Source organism: Petaurus breviceps, unplaced genomic scaffold (assembly GCF_028583685.1).
Source record: "Petaurus breviceps papuanus isolate PSGF00001 unplaced genomic scaffold, PetGlider_PUasm1.0 582, whole genome shotgun sequence".
NCBI lineage: Eukaryota > Metazoa > Chordata > Mammalia > Diprotodontia > Petauridae > Petaurus > Petaurus breviceps.
In genome coordinates this window covers 15198832-15220129 of record NW_027186390.1, presented here as the reverse complement: position 1 = coordinate 15220129, position 21298 = coordinate 15198832, and the positions used below count along the sequence as shown (strand labels likewise).

The window sequence follows — 21298 nt, the reverse complement described above, 5'->3', positions numbered from 1 at the left end:
TAACCCCTAGGTCGCCTGGCACGGAGTCAGATAGCAAGTCAGTAAGCATTTATTAAACGTCTGCTAAGTTCTAGGCATAAGCGCGGAGTATGGAAAGAAAAAAAATGGGGGGGGGGGGTGCCCCCTTGCGCATGCTCCAAGCTTCAGCGAGCTCGGGGGCGGGGTCTTCCCGGGCAGGTCTGGCTGACTTTTCTCCACAGTAGCCCCGGAACGTCCCGAGCCGGGGCGCTGTTTCCCTTCCCGGCACTTCCGAGGCGGGAGCCTCCTCCAGTTCCCCGTCTTTTGCCCCTGAGGGGCGGGGCCAAGGACAGATCCGGCCTTCGCTGCTCGGGCTGGAGGCTCAGTCATGGCGATGGCGTTAGCGCTGCGGCTGCGCAGGCTTCTGCCGTACCGCCGCACGCGGCTCCGGGTTTCGGCGGGGGCCGAGGCGACGGGCTGCGGGCAGCGGGGCAGACCCAGCCTTTGGCTAGGTGGCAGCGAGGTATTTCTCTCCGCCTTCCCCGGGGTGGGTGTCCGAAGTGCCCGCGGGGGTGGCTTTGTAGATGGGTGCTGGCTGGGCTAAAGGGTGGGGGTGAGGTGGGGGAGACGATCTGGAAGACCCGGGACCCGGGTTTAAATTCCGCCCTGTCGTGTGACCCAGGGGGCACGTCCCCTAACCTCTGTGGGCCTCAGTTTTCTCGTCTGTAAAATGGGGATAATAATAGCACTGAGGGCTGTTGTGAGGATCAAACGAGTTGCCATGTGTACAGTGCTTTGCACACCTCAGGGCTCCATAAGCGTGCCCGGGGAGCTCCGGCGGCCGCTGCTTTGCACACCCGAAGGGCTGGTGCTGCCCGGTTGTCATTAATTACCAGTTTATTTTCACTTTCGAAGCCGCCGGGTGCACTCGCAGTCTTTGGGTCCCCAGCACGTTTCCCCAGAGTTTTAATTAGAGTTTATTGGTCTGTTTTAGAAATGAAGCCAGAGATCAGAAATCTAGTCTTGTGGACTGCTTGCCTCATCAGCTTAGGGTTACGAAAGGAGAAGGGTCTGGACTCGTCTGTGGCTGATGCTTCTACTTCCAGCTCTGCCACCCCTAAACTTGCCCAAGTGACTCGATTTCTTTAAGTAGTGTGCTACCCTGGAAGGGGTATCGAGGACCTGGGTTCGAATTCTGACCCTGCCACTTATTGACCCTGTGACTTTGGGCAAGTCACTTCACCCCCTGGGCAGAGGTTTCATCACCTGTAAAACAGTGTCTCAGTCTTCCATTTTCTTAAACTAAAAACCCCTGGCTTGACCCTTCTTCTCTTTACTTTCCAAACTTCTGAAGAAGAGTGGCATTCACTTAGTCCAAACCTCTTATTTTACAGATGAGGAAACTGAGACCTAGAGGGTACGTGATTTGCCCAAGGTCACAGTATCAGAACTGGGTTTCAAACCTAGGTCCTCTGACTCATGTTCAGTTCTTTTTCTCCCATGTCACATGTCATTGTCTTGGGCACTTGAAGCTGTTGCAGTCTTTATGTTAGAAATCGGGAGTGGGGAGGTTGACTAAGATGTTCTTCAACAAAGTCTCTTCCCTGACATACAATTCTGCCATTCTGTAATCCTCAGCTATATATTATATATCCCCTCTCTATTTTTTATTATGAATTATATGTATTATAATTTATATGTAATATATTTATTATATATTATCTTTCTTACTGACTGCACATTTTCTGACCCCTTGTAATCTGTCTTCCTTTGCCCACTACTCTTATGCCACTGTTTTTTCTAAAGCCACTAGTGTTCCCTTGGCAGACTTTGAGACTGTTGGCCAGCCTCTTTTTTTTTTTTTAATTTCTCCTCCCTGAGCTTCTGTGATTCTCTTAATTCCCCTTTAACTCTCAGACCATTTCTTCTTCTACTCTACTGACTGGCTCCTCATACTTTGACCTCTTAAACATGGGTATACCCCAGGCTTCTATCCTTGAACTGTTCATTTCTTTCTCTACAGTTCTGCCCTTGACAATCTCATCTATTCCTGTGTCTGGCTTCAATTATCACCTCTATTCCTGTGGCTCCCAAATCAGTCTTCCTTCTCCCATCTCCCTGGAGTCTAATCATGTACTTCAGCTGCCTACTGGATTTTTCTACCTGTATATACATGTGGAGTTTTAGTGTCCTAGACAAAAGAATAAGTAAATGCTCCACAACTTAAGTATTTAATGCCACTTTTATTTATTGAGCAATACAACTAAGAGGATGTTCTGGCGTGCCCTGCAAACCTAGTTCAGCTCTGCTGGTCATTTTCAACTACATTGCTCTCACAACCCCCAAATCCAGTCAGTTGTTAAGTCATGTAGCTTTTGTCTTAGCCTCAGTTCTCTTCTCCCTTGGTACTATTTCACTTGGTGATCTCATTAGTTTCCATGGATTCAATTATCATGGTTCACTTATACTGATGGTTCTCAAATTGATTTACCCTTTCCACCCTTTCTGCTTACTTCTAGTCTCACCTATTCAGCTGCCTGTTGAACATTTCAGACTGGATGTCCCATAGACATCTTAAACTCATCATGTCCAAAATTGAACCCCTTATCTTTCCCACTAAACCTTCCCTTTCTCCTGACTTTCCTTTTACTATTTAGGGCACCTCTATCCTCCCAGTTACCAAGGCTCTCAATATAGAGTCCTCACTCTCCCTTCCTTATATCCAATTTGTTGCCATGACCTTTATATAAAGTCTCTTGCATACACTCCTTTCCCTTGGTAGTGCCCCCACCCTTGTCCAGGCCCTTAGCACCTTTAACCCATACTATCCCTGGTGGGTCTGACTGCTATAAATCTTGCTCCACTCCAGTTCATCCTCCATTCAGCTGTTAAAGTGGTCATACAGCAGGTCTAAATGTGTCACCTCAGCTGCTCAAAAAGCTGCCTGTCCTCTCTAAGATCAAATATAAAATCCTTTGGCATTCAGTCATTGATAATCCAGTCTTCCTCTCCCTTTCCAGTCTTCTTGTACCTTACTTCCCTCCACATACTCTTTGATCCAGTGACACTGGCAGGAGCTCCTGGCTGTTCGTCCCCAAGATATTCCATTTCCTGACTTCATGCCTAGTCTTCCATGCCTAGAATTCTCTCCCTCCTCATCTCTGCCTCTTGGCTTCCCGTGCTTGCTTCAAGCCCCAGCTAAAATCCCACCTTCTACAGGAAGCCTTTTCTTTTATTATTTATTTATTTATAAAGCAATCAAGGTTAAGTAACTTGCTCAAGGTTACACGGCCAGTTATTTCTGGGTGTGGCGCTAAGTATCTGAGCCCGGATTTGATCCCCAGGTCATCCTGACACTGGAGCCGGTGCTATTACTCACTGAGCCACCTGGCCACCCCAGGAAGCCTTTTCAGAATCCCCCTATATGTAGTATCAAATGTATCGTGTATCTGTCTTTGTGCATAACCATAAGCATTTTGTCTCCACCATTAGGTTGAAGGGAAAGCAAGGACTGTCTTTTACCTTTCTTTGTATACCTAGTACTTAGTACAGTCCTGACACATAGTAGGTTCTAAAAAAGGCTTGTTTTCTGACTTGAATGGGAGGGACATTTATATCGTTAATTATTACCCTCATTTTAAAATTACATAACATGTCCTCCGTCTCTGTTTACATAATTGCGTATCCATGTATTTGTTCACCTTTGACATAGAAATTCCATGGGTAGAAAGTTCATCTTACATTTTCTGCCCCTTTCCCCCACTCCCCTCCTGTTTTACTTATACAGTTGCTTTCTCCTCTTTCATTTTATTCCCTTTTCCCAGTTGGTTTTGGTCCAGGTTCATTTCCTCTCTGTAAGCGCCCTTGTAATCAAACTTTATCAAAAGCATGTAGTTCTCAGCAATCAGTATATGCTCATCTATTTCATTTTATATAGTTCCCTTTTGTGCTAGGTCCCAGTCTTACACTATTCAGTTCAGCAGACATTTATTTATTAGCTTTAAGAAATTTATTTTCAAATCCAGCCTCAGGCACTTAACACTTACTAGCCCTGTGATCCTGGGTAAGTCACTTAACCCCAATCATCCTTCTCTCCCCCCTCCAAAAAGCAAAAAAAAATATTTAATAGTATTTTATTTTTTCAAATTATATGTAAAGACAATTTTCAACATTCAATTTTGGAAAGATTTTGAGTTCCAAATTTTTCTCCCTCCCTTTCTTCCCTCCACAGTCCCCAAGAGAGTAAGTAGTCTGATAAAGATTATATCCTTGCAATCATGTAAAACATTTCCATATTAGTCATATTGTGAAAGAAGAAATAGAACAAAAGGGGGAAAAACACGAAAAAAGAAAGTGAAAATAATATGCTTCAATCCGCATTGAGACTCCACAGTTTTTTCTGTGGATATGGATAGCATTTTCCATCTTGAGTCTTTTGTAATTGTCTTAGATCATTGTATTGCTGATAAGAGGTTAGTCAGTTGTAGTTGATTATCGAACCATGTTGCTGTTACTATGTATAATGTTCCCGTTTGTGCTCTCTTCATTAAGCATCAATTTATGTAAGTCTTTCCAGGTTTTTCTGAAATCATCCTGCTTGTTTCTTATATCACAAATAGTATTCCCTTATATTCATATGCCACAACTTGTTCAGCCATTTCCCACTTGATGGGCATTCACTCAATTTCCAACTCTTTACTACCACAAAAAGAGCTGCTACAAAGATTTTTGTACATATGGGTCCTTTTCCCTTTTTTTTTATGATATCCTTGGGATCCAGACCTAGTAGTGGTATTGCTGAATCAAAGGCTGTTGCACAGTTTTATGGCCCTTTGGCTGTACTTCCCAATTGCTCTCCAGCATGGTTGGATCAGTTCACGACTCTACCTGCAATGCATTAGTGTTCTAATTTTCCCACTTCTCCAAATTTACCATTTTCCTTTTCTATCATATTAGCCAATATGATGGTTTGAGGTGGTACCAGAGAATAGTTTTAATTTTCAGCAAACATTTATTAAAGTACACTGTTAAGTGTTTGTAAACACCAGCCACCTCTACCACTTGTCCAAATAGTTGTCAAGTCCTGTTGGTTCTTTAGCCAACCCTTACTATTTACTCTAACAGCCACCTTCTGTCTTCTCCTAAAAACTTTTTATTATATGATACAATAAATATAAAACATTAATATTATATAAATATAATGTATTGTAATATATAATATATAAATAATTAACATAGACTACATATCCATTATCAATAATATGTAATACGTGTATAATATACAAGCAATATAATAAAATAAGTATAACATAAAATAATATAATAGCTTCCTAACTACTCTTCCTGCTGTCAGTTTAATCCCTCCTCTAATCCATCCTTCACACTGCTGCCCAAGTAATATTCCTGACACACAGTTTACTTACCCTCTCAGAAACCTTCAGTGACTTCCCATTGCCTACCAAATAAATATAAGTTCTGGATCCTAGTATTTGAGGCCCTCTACCATCTGTCACAGATCTTCCTTTCCGTCCTATCTCTTATTATTCCCCTTCTACCACATTGTCACCTGTTTTTAGTCTTAGTCTGTCTCAGTGCCTTTGTGCATGCCACATCATTTCCCCTCCCACCCAATGTCTGGAATGTATACCTCAATTGGAAGTTTACCAAGGCACTTGGTGTCTCCATGAATCTTTCTTTCACTCTTCCAGTTGAAAGTATGCTCTCCATCCTCAGATTTCTTATACACCTTTTTCCTGGACCTGTAACATGGTTATTTGTTTTTATCTTCCATCCTAAATTGGATCATCCATGATAAAGAATCTAAAGCAGGGTCGGCCAGGTGGCTCAGTGAGTAAGAACACCAGCTCCAATGTCGGGATGATCTGGGGATCAAATCCGGGCTCAGATACTTAGTACTCACCCAGAAACACCTGGCCATATAACCTTGAGCAAGTTACTTAACCCCAATTGCTTAGGGGTGGCCAGGTGGCTCAGCGAGTAAGAACACTGGCTCCAGTGTCGGGATGATCTGGGGATCAAATCTGGGCTCAGATACTTAGCACCCCACCCAGAAATAACTGGCCGTGTAACCTTGAGCAAGTTACTTAACCCCAATTGCTTAAAAAAAAAAAGAATCTAAAGCAATAGATAGGAACTTTCCCATCATCATGAAGTGGTACTAGAAAGCATCAGGGATGATATTTTGAACTTTCTGAGCTCATTTATTTGTATTTTCATATTCTTTCACTAGCAATATTTGTATATCTTCTATGGAATAAAATTTTCTTTACTAACTTGGCATTGTCACTCAGTTTTTGATAACCACTATCAAAACAACTATGTTTAATGTTCATAAATCTTTATATGTTTATATATGATATATAAATTGTCATATAAATCATATATAGGTATATAAAATATATAAATCAATAAGCTTTAATTATTTTCATTATTTAATTTCAAGCTGTTTTTCATACTGCTGCTAAACATTGCAATTATGAATAATTCTTTATACTGTTTGCTAAAGTCTGGGGAAGTTAAATGACTGCCCAGTGGTATACTTCTTGAACTACAACTACTACTTTTCATGACTGATAGTGAAATTTTCTTATGTTGTGCTCCATGCACCAAGTATTTATTTCTTACTTGTAAACCTTTATGAAAATAAATGAAATATCAAGTTGTAGGTGTATATGTATATTCATATATGGATAGTTATGTTTACTAGGATACTTTTAATATCTATGGGTTTTATTTGTGATTATTTTCTCCAGCAATATATATTGTAACTCCTTTATACTTTAATTGATGGTCTTCATGAATTGTTGCGATGAAGAAAAACTGATCACCAGTTGGCTAACCTTTTCATGATTAGTCTGAACTTACTGAGGCGAGGCTGAGGCCTGTACTGTAACACTTTCTATAATAGCAGAACCTTCTCCCCCTTGCTTTCTGCTAGCATAGTTTAGAGAAACCAGGGCCAAATCCAGTAGAAGGTCAGCTCCTTGAAGGAAGGGATTGTCTTATATCTGCATTCCCAGTGCTCAGCATAGTGCCTGGCATGTAGTAGTCTCTTAGTAAATATCTATTGATTAAATCTTCAATGGGGAATATATACAGCTGCTATTTCTACAAACTCACATTTATGTTGTACTTTAAGGTTTATCAAGTGGTGTCCTGACATTTTCTATGACTTAAAGGCTCAACTTGATAAAAGCTAGGGAGTGCCACTATTAATCTCTCCTTTTTACAGATGAGAAATTTGAGGCTTAAGAGAATGTAAATGACTTGCCCATGGAACAAAGCTATTAAATGTCAGAGTAAGGATTAAAATTAATTTTTTCTAGCTCCCAAGTCCAGTATTCTTTCTACTATAGCTCAATTATATTATATAGATATATAATATGTTGTTTATATGACTATGTTTATATAATTATGTTAATATTATATATAAATGTTTCTGTAATATTAGTACAATCTATATAATAAAATTATCCCTTCCACATTACAACTTTTGCTATGGCGATTTTGATATATTGTGGTTTTGGCATAAAAAATTAAATGGGGGAGGGCAGCTAGATGGAGCAGTGAGTAGAGTACCGGCCTCAGGAAGACCTGAGTTCAAATTTGGCCTCAGATGCTTAACACAAAACTAGCCATGTAACCTTGGGCAAGTCACTTAACCCCAACTGCCTTACCTTCCCCCCTCCAAAAAGCAAAAAAAATGGGAATTTTTTTTGGAGTTTTGCAGAAGCCTCAGACGACACACGAAGGCCAGTAAATGACACAGAAAAAGTTTAGAAACTCAGAAATGCATAAAATATATGTATAGTATTGTATAATATTAACTCAAATTTTATAATATAGTACTGTAAACCCCCCATAAAAGAAGAAAAAAAATTCAGACTTTTCTGGTATAAAGGAGGGCCAAAAAATTCTGCATGGCTTTTCCAGATTACAGAGGGTACCACAGCCCTAAGCTCCACGATGTAGAAGGGGTAACTGTACATTAAATGTTGCTGTTTAGTTTCAGTCATGTCTGACTCTTTGGAGTTTTCTTGACAAAGATACTGGAGTGGTTCGCCATTTCCTTCTCCAGCTCATTTTACAGAAGAGAAATTTGAGGCAGACAGAGTAAAGTGTCTTGCCCAGGGTCATAGAGCTAATGTCTGAGTCCAGATTTGAAAACGCACATACACATACATACATACACCTGTAATGGAGTAGAATATACTGGACTTAGAAGCTAAGAATGTGAATTTTAATCCTTATTCTGATATTTAATAGCTTTATATTATGAGGAAGTTATTTAAAGTGGTAATGTGTGTGTGTGTGTGTGTGTGTGTGATTGGGGAAGCACTGCTATAACCCATAGCTGTGAAATGGAAAACTGTGAACTTGTACCTGTATACAGTAGAAGACAAAATACAAACATTAACTTATGCTTATTTGGAGGAGGCACAAGTTTGAAAAATTCTGGATTAGATAGTTACTCAACTTACTTTGCCCTGTCATTTATTTGTATACACACATAAAGCAAATTCCATAGGTCCTTCTCTCTCCCTATCAGAGAGAGCTAAATGATTGATTTTTTTAAAACCAAAATTGTTTAAATATTTGGTTACCCTTAAGTGTGTGAGCACAAATTTATTTATTTATTATACTTTAAATATTTGCATCATGGAGGGGCAGAAAGGGAAGTGACTCTGGGGTCAGAGAGCCTGGGTTATGACCATTGGTAAGTGACCTTTTCCCTTGATCTCATTTCTCTCATCTATATAATGCCCTATAAGTCACCCATAAAATGAACTAGGCGGTCTCCGAGGTATCTTCCACAAACAGATCACAAATTCTGTCCAGCTTAAAAAATAATTTAGTGAGTTGATGTAGCCCAAGATCTCACACAAGATAATCCCACAGCAGCTAGCCTTATTCACTAGACTGTATTAAATCTTTCTGTCTCTAAAAAGTGAAGAAAACCTTGATTATAAATGTTACATTGGTGTGAAATTTGTCTTGCTAAAGAATTCGTCAAAATAAGTAATTACTTTCCTTGACTATCTGTTATCCTTAAGATGTATTATTTAGGGAGAGGGAAGCAGACAGGAAAAAAATGATATAATTTTTGTCAAGGATATCAAGTCATGTTTTGCAGCAGTTTGATAACTGGCACCATTTGCTTCCTCAGATTCTTGGAAATGCCGTAGTTTTCAAAAGGGGCCTTATGATCTCAGCATTGTCTTATTTGGGCTTTGAAACTTGCCAGCTGATTTTTCAGTCTGCTGTGGTTCATGCTGAAGTCAATGGTAAGTGTTAGTTCAGTGTCTTAAAAGCTTATTATTGTAGTTTTTAAAACAAAATGTTTGGATTGTTTTTGTGTGTAAGTGTGTTTTGTTTTTTTGGCCAAATAAGATATAATAAAACTAGTATAGTAGGCACTGAACAAACATTTTCTGCTTTTATGAATTTGGTGATCTGATATGACCACACACTTTATTTCTGTCATAATTTAGGCTGCCTTTTAATAATAGATCAGTGGTACCTGCCTACAGTGATATAAAGAATCCATATTACCAGCATTATCTCTTGTTCTTTTTTTAATCTACTCAAGAAAGAAGAAAAAAGCATAACAACATGGGCTTTGAACAGAGGATAACAATTACAAGCAATGTATTTAAATGTTTATTGAATTATAACAATTAATTAAAAAGTTTTTAAAAATCAAATAGGTTTTTATGTTTTGATGCGAAATAGCCAATGTATAAACAAATCGGAGCCAATATTTATTTAGATATAGCCATAATAAAATTTTGAATATTCATGTATAATTTTAATTGATGAATTATCCATGCCCCTTGTTTTCTGTCATTCACAAAACTTACCACCACAGGGTACATAGGTAAAGGAAGAAAGAATTTTCTTCTAATCTGTTAGTTTGCAACATAGTCCTGTTAAAAGTTGTGGTAGTTAAGGAATTTGAGGCTGTTAGCCAAAATGATTATCTTTGGATTTCTTAGTCTCCTTTGCTGGATTACCATCCTTGACCCATCTCCATGTGTGAATGTGATTTAGAAGCCTTGGGCCTTCTTCCCTCTATCCTCTCCCTTGGAGATCTCTCAGCTCCCAAGGGTTCAACTCTTATCTCTATGCAGATGACTCCCATGTGTACATGGGCAACCTTCATTTTTCTACTGAGGTCAAATCCCATATTCCCAGTAGCCTGCTGAACATCTGCATCTGGTTGTCCCATAGACCTCTCAAATTCAGTGTATCCAAAACCCTAAAAACTCACTTCTCCTGACCTGCTTTCTTTTTAGGCTACCACTAACCTTTTCAATCATCTAGGTTTACAACTCAGTCATCTGCATCTCTTCGTTGTTTCTTTTTTTTTTTTTTTAAGCAATTGGGGTTAAGTAACTTGCTCAAGGTTACACGGCCAGGTGTTTCTGGGTGGGTGCTAAGTGTCTGAGCCCGGGATTCGATCTCCAGGTCTTCTCAACACTGGAGCCGGTGCTCTTATTCGCTGTGCTACCTGGCCACCCCTCTTCGTTGTTTCTACTATTCATTTGCCAAGACTTATCAGTGGGAAAAGATGGATCATAGGGAAATAGATATAGAACTGGAAGAGAGACCATATAACCGAATTCCCTCATTTTATGGTTAAGGAGACTGAGGTCCAAAGAGGTGAAGGGATTTGGCCAAGGTCACACAAGTAGATTATGCATCTGCCCTTTTTTTTTTTTTTTGTATTGCCTCCTCCCATCCATCCCTCTCTCTACTTGCACAGTCAATCATCCCAAGTGAGGAGCTTCTTAGATCTTGGCTGGACTGTTGAGTAAGTGTCCTCCCCCTTCCCCCATTGGTCTTTCTCTTTCTAGTCTCTCCCCTTTCTAATTCATCTTCTACACAACTAACAAAGTGATATTTTACACAATGTCTAGCATGAAGTAGGTACTTAATAAATAATTGTTAATTAGTTGATATTCCTAAAGCACAGATTTATGTCATTTCATTTTTTAATAAGTTTAAGTGGTTCTCTGTTGCTGCTAGCACAAAGTGCCACTGAAGCACCAGAGAAGTCTTGGTTACACCACAAACTCCATCTGGAATCTTTGGCAAATATTTAATAAGAATACATTATATTTCTATAGTACTTGATACTTTTTAAATAGGATACAGTGCTGTCATAAGATATAGGCATTAGAGTTATAAGGGTCCTGAGAGATCCATCAGGCAACTAATACGCATTTGTTTATTAAATATCTGTTTTTTGACAGGGATTGCGCAAGGTGCTAGGGATAGAAAGACAAAAATGAACGTTGCTACCCTCGAGCTTAAATTCTTTTGAGGAGATAATGTACACACACATGAACTCATGGAAGCACTCACATATGCAGGTAACAAATACAGAGTAACTTGGGAGGGGAAGCAGTAACATCTGAGGGGATAAATCAAAGCTTCACATAGAAAAAAGAAGTGTCAGACACATGGCCCATGGGCCACTTGTGGCCCACCACACTCGTGAGTGAGGCCAACACCAGATTACATTTAACAAAATAAATAAAAATACAGCAAAATACAGATAATATACTTTAAAACTGAATCATTTTGTGGTCCCCAGGGATTCTTATGTATGGACTAATGACCTCATTTCTGTTTGAGTTTGACACCATTGATGTAAAGGGTCACAAGTTAAGCTTTAAAATAAGCTAGAGATTCTAAGGTAGAAATGAGGAGGGAAAACAGTACAAGGACATGGGGGTAGAGTTGTTATGTCAAGTGGGAGAAAGAACAGTTTGCTTAGGAGATAGTAAGTGTTCAATAATAAAATTGGAAAGGAAAACATCAAGAATATCATCGTTTAGAGATCATTAAATCAAATCCCTTAATTTTCATAAATGAGGAAACTGGAGACCAGAGAAGTTAAATGTCTCGCCTGAGGGCGCACACTTAAGTTAATATCAGAGGTTGGGATTTGAACTCAGGCCCTATCACATTTTCTTTAATTTTCATAGCAGTCATGGGAAATAGCCTAGACAAGGATTTTTTGTTCATTTTAAAGAAGAGGAAATTGAAACCTAAGGAGATTAAATGGTTCAACTAGTTCTTTATCTGGTTAATAGAAGAACTAGTGATCTTTTCACTATAACTACATTAACTGTCTTTGTGACTCCAGTTTTCTTCCCAGCCTGGAAATAGTTGTAATAGCAAAATGAATGACTAGATAACCAAATAAACCATTTTGAAAATCGGATGGAAGGTTAATATATTTTTAAATGAATATGACTGATATTTTTTAAAAAAGAAACTTACCTAATGGCAAAGTATAGTTAAAGGGTTTATCTTCAGAATTTTGAAATATTTTATTGTAACATTTCTAAACATTTTGTTACTCCTTATCACTTATTTATAGATTTCAGTTTTATATATTCTCCAGTGTGTTTTGAAAATCACTTTTGATACTTTGCAGTCTTTTTAAGTTTATCTTGAATGTTTTGAAGATTATTCTGACGGTTTAGTATATTATTACTTAATTATCCTAATTTAACTAAAAGCTGGATTATTCATATCTAATTTTCTATGAAATAACTCTAGCCATCCATCACTTTTATTAAAGATAGGAACTAAAATAGGTAGTTGTAGATTATTTTAATTACATTTCAAAACAGAATAATTCTATGACATTTCACATTAATATTTACAAATTTTATATTGTTCTCTATAGTCATTCTGAACTAATTTACTCTAACATTGTGTTTACTTTACAATTTCTTAGCTTAGTATCTTTTGGGAATTAGTATCTAAACTTCATGATAATCTGCAAGCAATTACTTAGTAAAAAATGATTTCATTCTTTCTCTATCTCTTTTTTTAATGCTTGGTCATGTCAATTCAAAGTGTTTTGTCTGCTTAGTAGGATTAATTCATACTCTTTTTGGCCAGGAGGCTTTAGAGATGTATTGAAGATTAAATTTTATTTAAGATTTAAGATAGTTTTAATGTGAATCTAGTTTTGTAAGAATGAAACTCAATCAGTTACTGGGTGATTTTTGCCACTAGGTGGTGCCAACAATTAACAGTGATTCTTACCACCTTTCACCATCTGCAGGAATCTAACTTAACAGCCCTAACAAGTCATGCAGCCTCTGCTTGAACATTTATAGTGACAGAACATTTAATAATTTGCTTTCATTTTTAAAAACAGATCTAGATGTTGTTCTTCTATTATAAAATATGCCTAATCACTCTTCTACCTTACGTTTTTTAAATATTTGAAAGCAACTATCCTGTCGCTATTTAGCCTCCAAGCTATGACGTCCCTCATTTCTTCAGCTGTTTCCCAATTGATATAATTTCAAGATATCACATCATTTTGGACATCCTTCTCTCAGATATTCCAGTTTTATTATTGTCTTTTAAAATTTAGTGCCTAGGAACAAATATAATACTATATGAGGCACTTTCATTATATAATTAAAATGTGTGAAAATGGACTCTCCGGGGGTGAATAAAGTAGAATTATATGCTATTATATTAGTGCTAGAAGCATCTTGGAGAAGTAACACATTGACTTAGTGGTGGACTAGAATTCAGATCACTGTATTTCTAGTCCAGTACTCTTCTGCTCTACCAAGACAAAATCAGTTGCAACTGATTCTTACCACCCTGTCCTTACCACCTATTCTTTCATTCATTTAAAAAATGTATTTCATAAGGAGTTGCCTTCTCTTTCTTCATTAGGAGGTAGTATTTGCTGCTTATATCTACTCTATTGGGTCATTAGTAATTATTATTGGAGTCATAACAAGCCTTGTTATTAGCCATTTAGTGATTTTAGAGTTCAGGTACTGTTACTCCGCTTCTTAGTTAGGAGCCCCAGAAATGTGATCATGGAGCCATGCCAATTGTATACAAAGGAGTATTCAGCATTCTTTCAGGGGTGAAATCTGTTGTTTGGCAGAAAGAATGCAGTTATCCTCTCAAATGAGATAACTATAGTTTACTTGCTTGTATATACATAGAAAGACTATGACTTGTTCTTTAAAAAGTTTGAGAAAATATTCAAGAAGTACCTCTTAGACGTCTTTAAGGTTAGTAAGTAAATTTAGAATTTCACTGTATGATAATAGGTAAAATTACATCCCAAATTCCATATTTCTTAGGTTTTAAAATGAATTTATATGAAGTCTGGTCCATTTCTTAGAGCATGGCTTCTTTATGTTAATAATGTAAGCTTATTTTAAAAATATTTTCAGGGAAAGCACAGAACATTAAGCAAGTTTAAAAAAAACCACCTGATCTGCAGATAATGTGAAGTGGTGCACATGTTCCCACCATAGTATGTAAGTCTATAGTGCTATAGTAAGTGTATTTTTTCTTATTGACTGTATACTTTTGACTTAAATAGAAAAATTTTTAGAATTAGGAAATAATATTTTAAAAGACTACATTTATGTCACGATACTGAGCTGTATTATTCAAGAAATTAATTTAGAAATTAGTGATTTGAGAGTATAGAGTAAAAGTATATATAATAATTAAATGTAATAATTGACTAAATTTATCCATAAATTTTTGCATTTTGCCTCTTGGCCAGTGGAATGTGAAATTCATAGCTCAGGTTTAAAAAAGTATCATCTTTCTCTTGTGTACTGGTGCTCAAGAAAATAAGAATTACTGAATAGTCTATGTGATTAGTAAGTAGCACATGTTACGTGAACCTCATTTAGCATAATTAATTCCAGTGTTGCTTAACATCAGATAATGAGACTACTTTCTAGTCATTATACAAGGATTTATGTTCTTAAATCCCAGTCTTTTGAGATTGGATGAGTGATGGATAAATAAATTAAAAATAAACAAGACAAGACACATAGCAAACTTTTTAAATTAAGTCTGCCACCTGATTTTCAGAAATATTCATCATAGAATCCAATGAGATTAAAGAAAAGGTTATCAGGAAAATTCTGTATGTGTGTATATGTATAGGGATGTGTGTATGTGTATATATTCATATATATCTGTATTTAGATATGTATTGATACCCATAGTTAAACTTGCATATCTTTAAATAGGTTTTTATTAGATAGGGCACACAAATTAAAGACTGGATTAATTCATTGCAACAGTTCAATAAACAGTGCCTACTATTTGTGAGGTACTGCACCAGGTGCTGGTGAGTAAAAGCTGAAATAATCAGACTCTTCTCTCAAGGAGTTCTACATTCTGCTGGGAGAGATAGATTCTACTGGATATAGAGATAAAACATGCACAAAAATAAGTATAATGGGGTGAAAGGAGCGATTCTGGGAGGAAAAATTTAAACTGTTTTAACAAAATTTGAGATAGGAGAAAGTACTTTCAGTTAGAGATAACAGGAGAATGTATGATGTGACTCCTGATCTAGGCCTTGAAAGGAGAGGATTTTGATAGAGGTAAAGAGTAGGAGTTTCAGTTTAGCACAGAAGATAACAGGTACAAATGCATGGAGGTGAGGGTTAAATGACATTTAGGGAACTGTGACAGTAATTCCATTTGGATGGAATATTGACTACTTGAATACGAGGAATGTGAAATAATGGTGGAAAGGTATTTTGGAGCCAAATTATAAAAGGCCTTGAATACCAAACTAAGTAATTTGTATATTATTCTGAAGACAGTTAATAATCTACTGAAAATTTTTGAGCAGAGACATGATCTTTGCTTTAAAAAGATAATTTGTTAGTGCAGTAAAAAATAGGTTGGTTGCAGGGTTATAAGACAACTCCAAAAGACTCATGATGGAGGGGGATATCCACATCTGGAGAAAAGAACTGCAGAGTCTGAATGCAGATAGAAGCAGACTACTTGCTCTCTCTCTTTTGTGTTCTGTTTTGTTTCTTTCTTTCTCATGTACTCCATTGATGATAACTTTTCTTTGCAATTTGACTAGTGTTTAATGCGAAGGTATTTGTAGAATCTATAACAGAGTACATGCTACCATGGGGATGAGGGAGGAGGAGAGGGAAGGGGTGAAAATTTAGAACTCAAGGGATTGTGAAACTGAATGTTGTAAACTAAAAGTAAAAAAAAAATTTAAATAGATTGGTGAGGGGAGAAGCTACTACAATTGTCCAAGTGGGAGGTGATAAGTTACCTAAGTTGATGATAGCTGTTTGAATGGAAGGAAGGGAATGGTTTTGAGGAATTGTGATGCTGGTAGAGTCAACTTGACTTGGCAAACTGTTTGGATTTTAGGGGATGAGGGAAAGGGAATTGTCTAGGTTGACTCTAAAATTACAAGCTTGGGTTACTTGAAGAATACTGGTGCCCTCAACAGAAATAGGAAAGCTTGAAGGAGGACTGGATTTAGGGGAGAAATCTGACAAATTCAGTTTTGGTCACATTGAGTTTGAGATTTTGGTTAGCATACATTCTTAGAGAAACAAAGAGCCTTAGTTCATGGTAAAACAGTGTTTTACTGCTTTTCTTTTTCCTTTTTTTTTCCTTTTTGGAGTGGGGAAGGCAAGGCACTTGGGGTTAAGTGACTTGCCCAAGGTCACACAGCTAGTTAAGTGTCAAGTGTTTAAGGGCATATTTGAACTCAGGTCCTCCTGACTCCAGGACCAGTGCTCTATTCTCTGCACCACCTAGCTGCCCCTGTTTTACTGATTTTCAAAAACTGTCCTTCCAGTGATAGGCACAAAACAGTTTACAAAATTTGGGATTTTTGAAGTTATATCTGACTTCCTAATTTATTTTACAAGAGTATGACTAAAGAAATAAATGTTTAATTCCCTTATGGGTCATTTTTTTCTCTTTATATCCCCAGAGTCTAATAAAGTGCTTTGTATACAGTAGACACTTAATAAATGTTTGTTGAATTGGTTTAGTTAGCTTCATTCAGTTACTTAGCTGCAGTTTACTTGCTTAATCTTTTTTTGATTTAAACAGCTTTAGAACTGTTTCTTTTTGTCATAGTGGAATTGGGTGATATAGTATGGTTTAATTGTTTAGAAATTTACCATCTTGACTGCTGGAAAAACAACTTGAAACATATATCCTGGTAACTATAGGTCAGTATCATTATCTTAGTCTATAAAGGATGATAAAATTATTTTAAAAAGCCTTCTCAAAGTCTTTTATAAGTGAACTTTCCTTTTTCTTGTGTATATGACTTGCTTTTAGCTTCATTTAGCTTAAATGAAAATGGTAAAGGTTCTATATAAACACTGTTTCTATGTATAATTATTATTCTTTGTATTATATCAAGATATAGCTCAGCACTGGGTACGTTAGACAAATAGCCCGAGCCCACACTGCATTTTTATAGATAGAAATATGACTCCAAATTTTTTTTTTATTACATAGGTCATTCTATGTCATAGTTCAGGACTTTTCATTTCTTGGTTGTTTTCTCCTTATGCTAATGTGGTATTGGAAATCAGTATTATTCCAGTATTGCTCTGCATTTTATAACAGTGAGAATCATCAACAATGATGATAATTATAAGAATTAGAAAAATTTGAAGGTACCATGGAGTAGTTTTCATTATTGTTGCTGACTTTCATCAGGGTGATTATATCATGATTACATTTTTAAAAGTTTTTTATTGTGTATTGTTTCATGGAATATTAGTATGTTTTTGTCTTTCAGAATTTTAATCTTAGCTTTTAGATGACAACCATATGTAATAATCAAATTTATTAAGTTTTGGAAGTGTTTTATATATCTCTATATATCTAGATCTACCTCTATCTTGTATATACCCATCTAATATACATATATATGGATATCTATATGTAGATACAAATATGTAGATATCTATATATAGATACAGATAAATGGATCTCTATGGATATATAGATATATATAGTATATGTTCTTAATAGATAGAACTGTTAGTGTCTTTAATTTGACTAAAACTCTATTTTTTATCTCCCTCTTCCCATTTCTTTTCTGAAGTCCAGGAAATCCTTGAACAAGCAGACTACCTATATGGCAGTGGAGAAATAGAAAAGCTTTATCACTTGCTAACCCAGTACAAACAAAGGTATGTAATACATAGTAGCCCAAGTTTTTTGACTGACTTGTTTCTTTTTTCAGTCTCTTGCCTTTTCAAAAGTAAAATGGTGTCTTGTGTTTTGGTGATTTTCTTAATGACTATTGTATCCAGTATTTCAAATCAGCATTTTTTTAATATGGTTGGAAGCTTAATTCACTGTGTAGTATCTCCTATCTTACATAGATAGAAAAAGCCTGCTAGGTGAATGCAAATATAAGCAAAAAGAAAGCCAGTCCCTATCCTCAGGGAGTTTACTGGAGATGAAAAGGAGAGTTGTTTGGGGAAGTCATCCAGGGAATATTGAACTGTTTCAGATTGAAGTAAACTTGGATTATGTGAGCAGTTACTCCCATGAATGTTGACTAGGTACTCACCAGAGGAAGAGACCATTGTGGTGAGGGTGTTACCATCCTGAGAAGGCCACTGGACAGAGGTAGAGGGGTCATTTAGGAAGTGATAGGCTAGTCAATTTAAAGTGAGCATGGGTGCTGAGGGTTCTTTCTCAAATAGAGGATATTTTTGAAACAGAATTGCTGTATTTGCCTGATTATCTCTACTTTATAGAATTTTGGTATTCTGCTGTCTCTGCTTTTAAGTTGAAACATCATTTTTCCTATTCATCATGCGAGCTAATTTCACAAGTGTAAAGCGTTACAATGTAGTACAGTATATTTAGAGAAACAAACAGAAAAATGTTTCTGATTATTTTTCTTTAAATACAAATCTGATTTGCATTTGCTTGAAATAAAGCTTTTGTTCCTTTAAATGTAAGTAACATATATTTACTTTAAATAAAGTTATTGTTCCTTCTGGAAGATTCTATCATCATCAACAAATAATAGTTTCCTGATTAACTCATTTTTGCCAATAATAATGTGCCTGACCAATACTGTTATAAAAAGTTTATGCCATAGTCCTTGAATTATACAAGTACTACAACTAGTATAAAATGTTAAAAATAAAAAAATTTATTTTGTTAAAGTATTGGACTAATGAGATACTTTTCAAGAATCTAAAATTATCCTTCATTTTCTCAAGTTCTTTTACTAGTTTCTAATTTGCAAATTTATAGTCATTCTATAGGAAATAGAGTAATCTTTTACTTTATTAAGTAAATTGTCCCTAGAAATTAAGTACCAGATTGTTAAGTCATATACAGACTGTATTTGTGATTAGGTTTTATAGTAGGTTTTATTAGGTTAACTTTTTGTAGAATATTGATTGGAATCACAAATTTAATGAAATGTTTTCCACAGATCTGAGTAAGTTTAAAGAACAAATTACTTACTTAAGGAAGTGCTTTGTGAATGCAGTTCTTATAGCATTTTTCAAAAAAAGTTTAGTTGTTGCCTGGTATTTATGCTAATTCAGTCACTGAGCAGAGATTGATTTATGATAATGAAATCTAACATAGAAGATAAATGAATGTAAGTGAGGTTCCATAATATATTTCAAACCTAGTGAGGATGCAGAGTTGCTATGGCGTCTGGCACGGGCATCCCGAGATATATCTCAACTTAGTACTACCTCTGCGGAAGATAAGAAACGGCTGGTCTATGAAGCTTTTGCATATGCAAAAAGAGCACTTGAAAAAAATGAATCAAGTTTTGCAGCTCACAAGGTAAGATATGTGACATATGAAAAATTTGAAAGGTAATTTCTTAGTAATTAACAATTATTTTATTAATTGTGGCTAGCAAATAATAAAAGGATGATCATTTGACTAAACCAAAAACGAATGATGGAGACCTCTCAACACTTACGTGCTTTTGGAAGACTGCGTGTTCTCGACAGGCAGAAATCAACTCTGATGGGTTAATAATTAATGAAAGAACATATATTTCAATGAGAGGTGGATCTATTCCAATGAGGGGCTAAATTCTATGAAACCAAAAGATAACTTTATCCAAAGTCATTTTATTCAGAACAAAATCTGAGAAGGTAACTCCTAAGTAATCATAGCCAGGGATGGACTGCTATGAAATTTCCAAAGCACTTAATTATAGAAATGACCAGAGAAGAAAGAATTCAATCTAGGAAGGACTCTCTCTTTGAAGCTGAATGTTTTTTGAGGACTAAATTTTGAACCATTATGTCAAAAGTAATATTTCTAAAGCTATGCTTAAACCCATTTTCTTTCTTTTTATATTTGTAGTGGTATGCTATCTGTATCAGTGATGTTGGGGATTATGAAGGTATTAAGGTTAAAATTGGAAATGCTGTCCTTATCAAGGAACATTTTGAGGTACTGGTGAATTTTAAATGGTTAATTAATTAATAATAATCATTATATATAATATAATAAAATTATAATTAACTAAAGTTAATAATAAATAAAAAATTTAAAATTTCTTTTTGGAGGGTGAAGGCAAGGCAGTTGGGGTTAAGTGACTTGTCCAAGGTCACACAGCTAGTAAGTGTGTCAAGTGTCTGAATCCATATTTGAACTCAGGTCCCCCTGACTCCAGGGTTGGTGCTCTATTTACTGTGCCACCTAGCTGCCTCCAGGTTTTAATTGTTAATATGAAAAATTCAGTGGATTTCTTTTCTTCATTTAATGCAGCTCCAGTCCATATAATGGGCCCTATGACTATCAGACTGGACTGGAGTTCAGTCTTATGCTCCTTTTACATACTTGTGAACTGCCAGTTTGAAATACAAAGAGGTTTTCCACAAAATTGTAAGTTTACCCTGTAGATGTGGCTGGATAGTATTATATATACACACATATTTCCTGACTTCCCCTACCCCCAGGTTGTTAACAGCCCTCCCCCCCCAGACTACTTTGTATACAAAACCTCACAGTGCTTATTAGTTGATGGTTTTTTGAAAAAAGCATTTGTTGTATTGAAGCAAAAATGCTGTTTCTAGAGTATTTCCTCTAACAAGGTATATATGGCAGAATCATCCAAGATACCCTGAAAGATGTAACAACAGAGATAAAAATCTATCCTGTTATACTGTATCAAGCAAAGCATGAAATAAGATCTATATTCTCCAAAGATGTTTGACCTTTGTGGATTCAGTCCACCATAGTACAAGTCAAAGAGATACTCCTATAGTTATTGAAGTCCTCCAGACACTCCTGCTACCGTGTTTCCCCGATAATAAGACACTGTCTTATTATTTTTTTTGGACAGAAAAACACCAGAGGGCTTATTTTAATGAACATTGACAGTAATTTTAATAAACAGGTAAATGTGAACAAAAAAATGTACCTTTATTCAATAAGCAAATCACTGGGGAAGAACAGGATGACTCGCTCACTGCTGCAGCTCTGATTGGATGCAGCTCAG

The 21298-nt window shown here is 36.3% G+C and overlaps 1 protein-coding gene across 4 annotated transcripts in view; it reads left to right on the top strand.

Annotated features, from left to right (window-relative positions):
- The first annotated feature begins 283 nt into the window (after positions 1-283).
- Positions 284-21298, top strand: part of RMDN1 (regulator of microtubule dynamics 1) — a 40276-nt gene continuing 19261 nt past the window's right edge. For 2 of the 4 annotated variants that reach the window (XM_069103621.1, XM_069103618.1), the window contains exons 1-5: positions 285-505; positions 9146-9263; positions 17903-17990; positions 19464-19623; positions 20158-20247. In XM_069103621.1, the coding sequence (XP_068959722.1) occupies positions 347-505; positions 9146-9263; positions 17903-17990; positions 19464-19623; positions 20158-20247 (615 nt within the window). In that variant the 5' untranslated portion in view covers positions 285-346. Of the gene's footprint in view, positions 506-9145; positions 9264-17902; positions 17991-19463; positions 19624-20157; positions 20248-21298 lie in introns of all 4 variants that reach the window. The other 2 variants (XM_069103619.1, XM_069103620.1) reach the window with 2 other exon arrangements.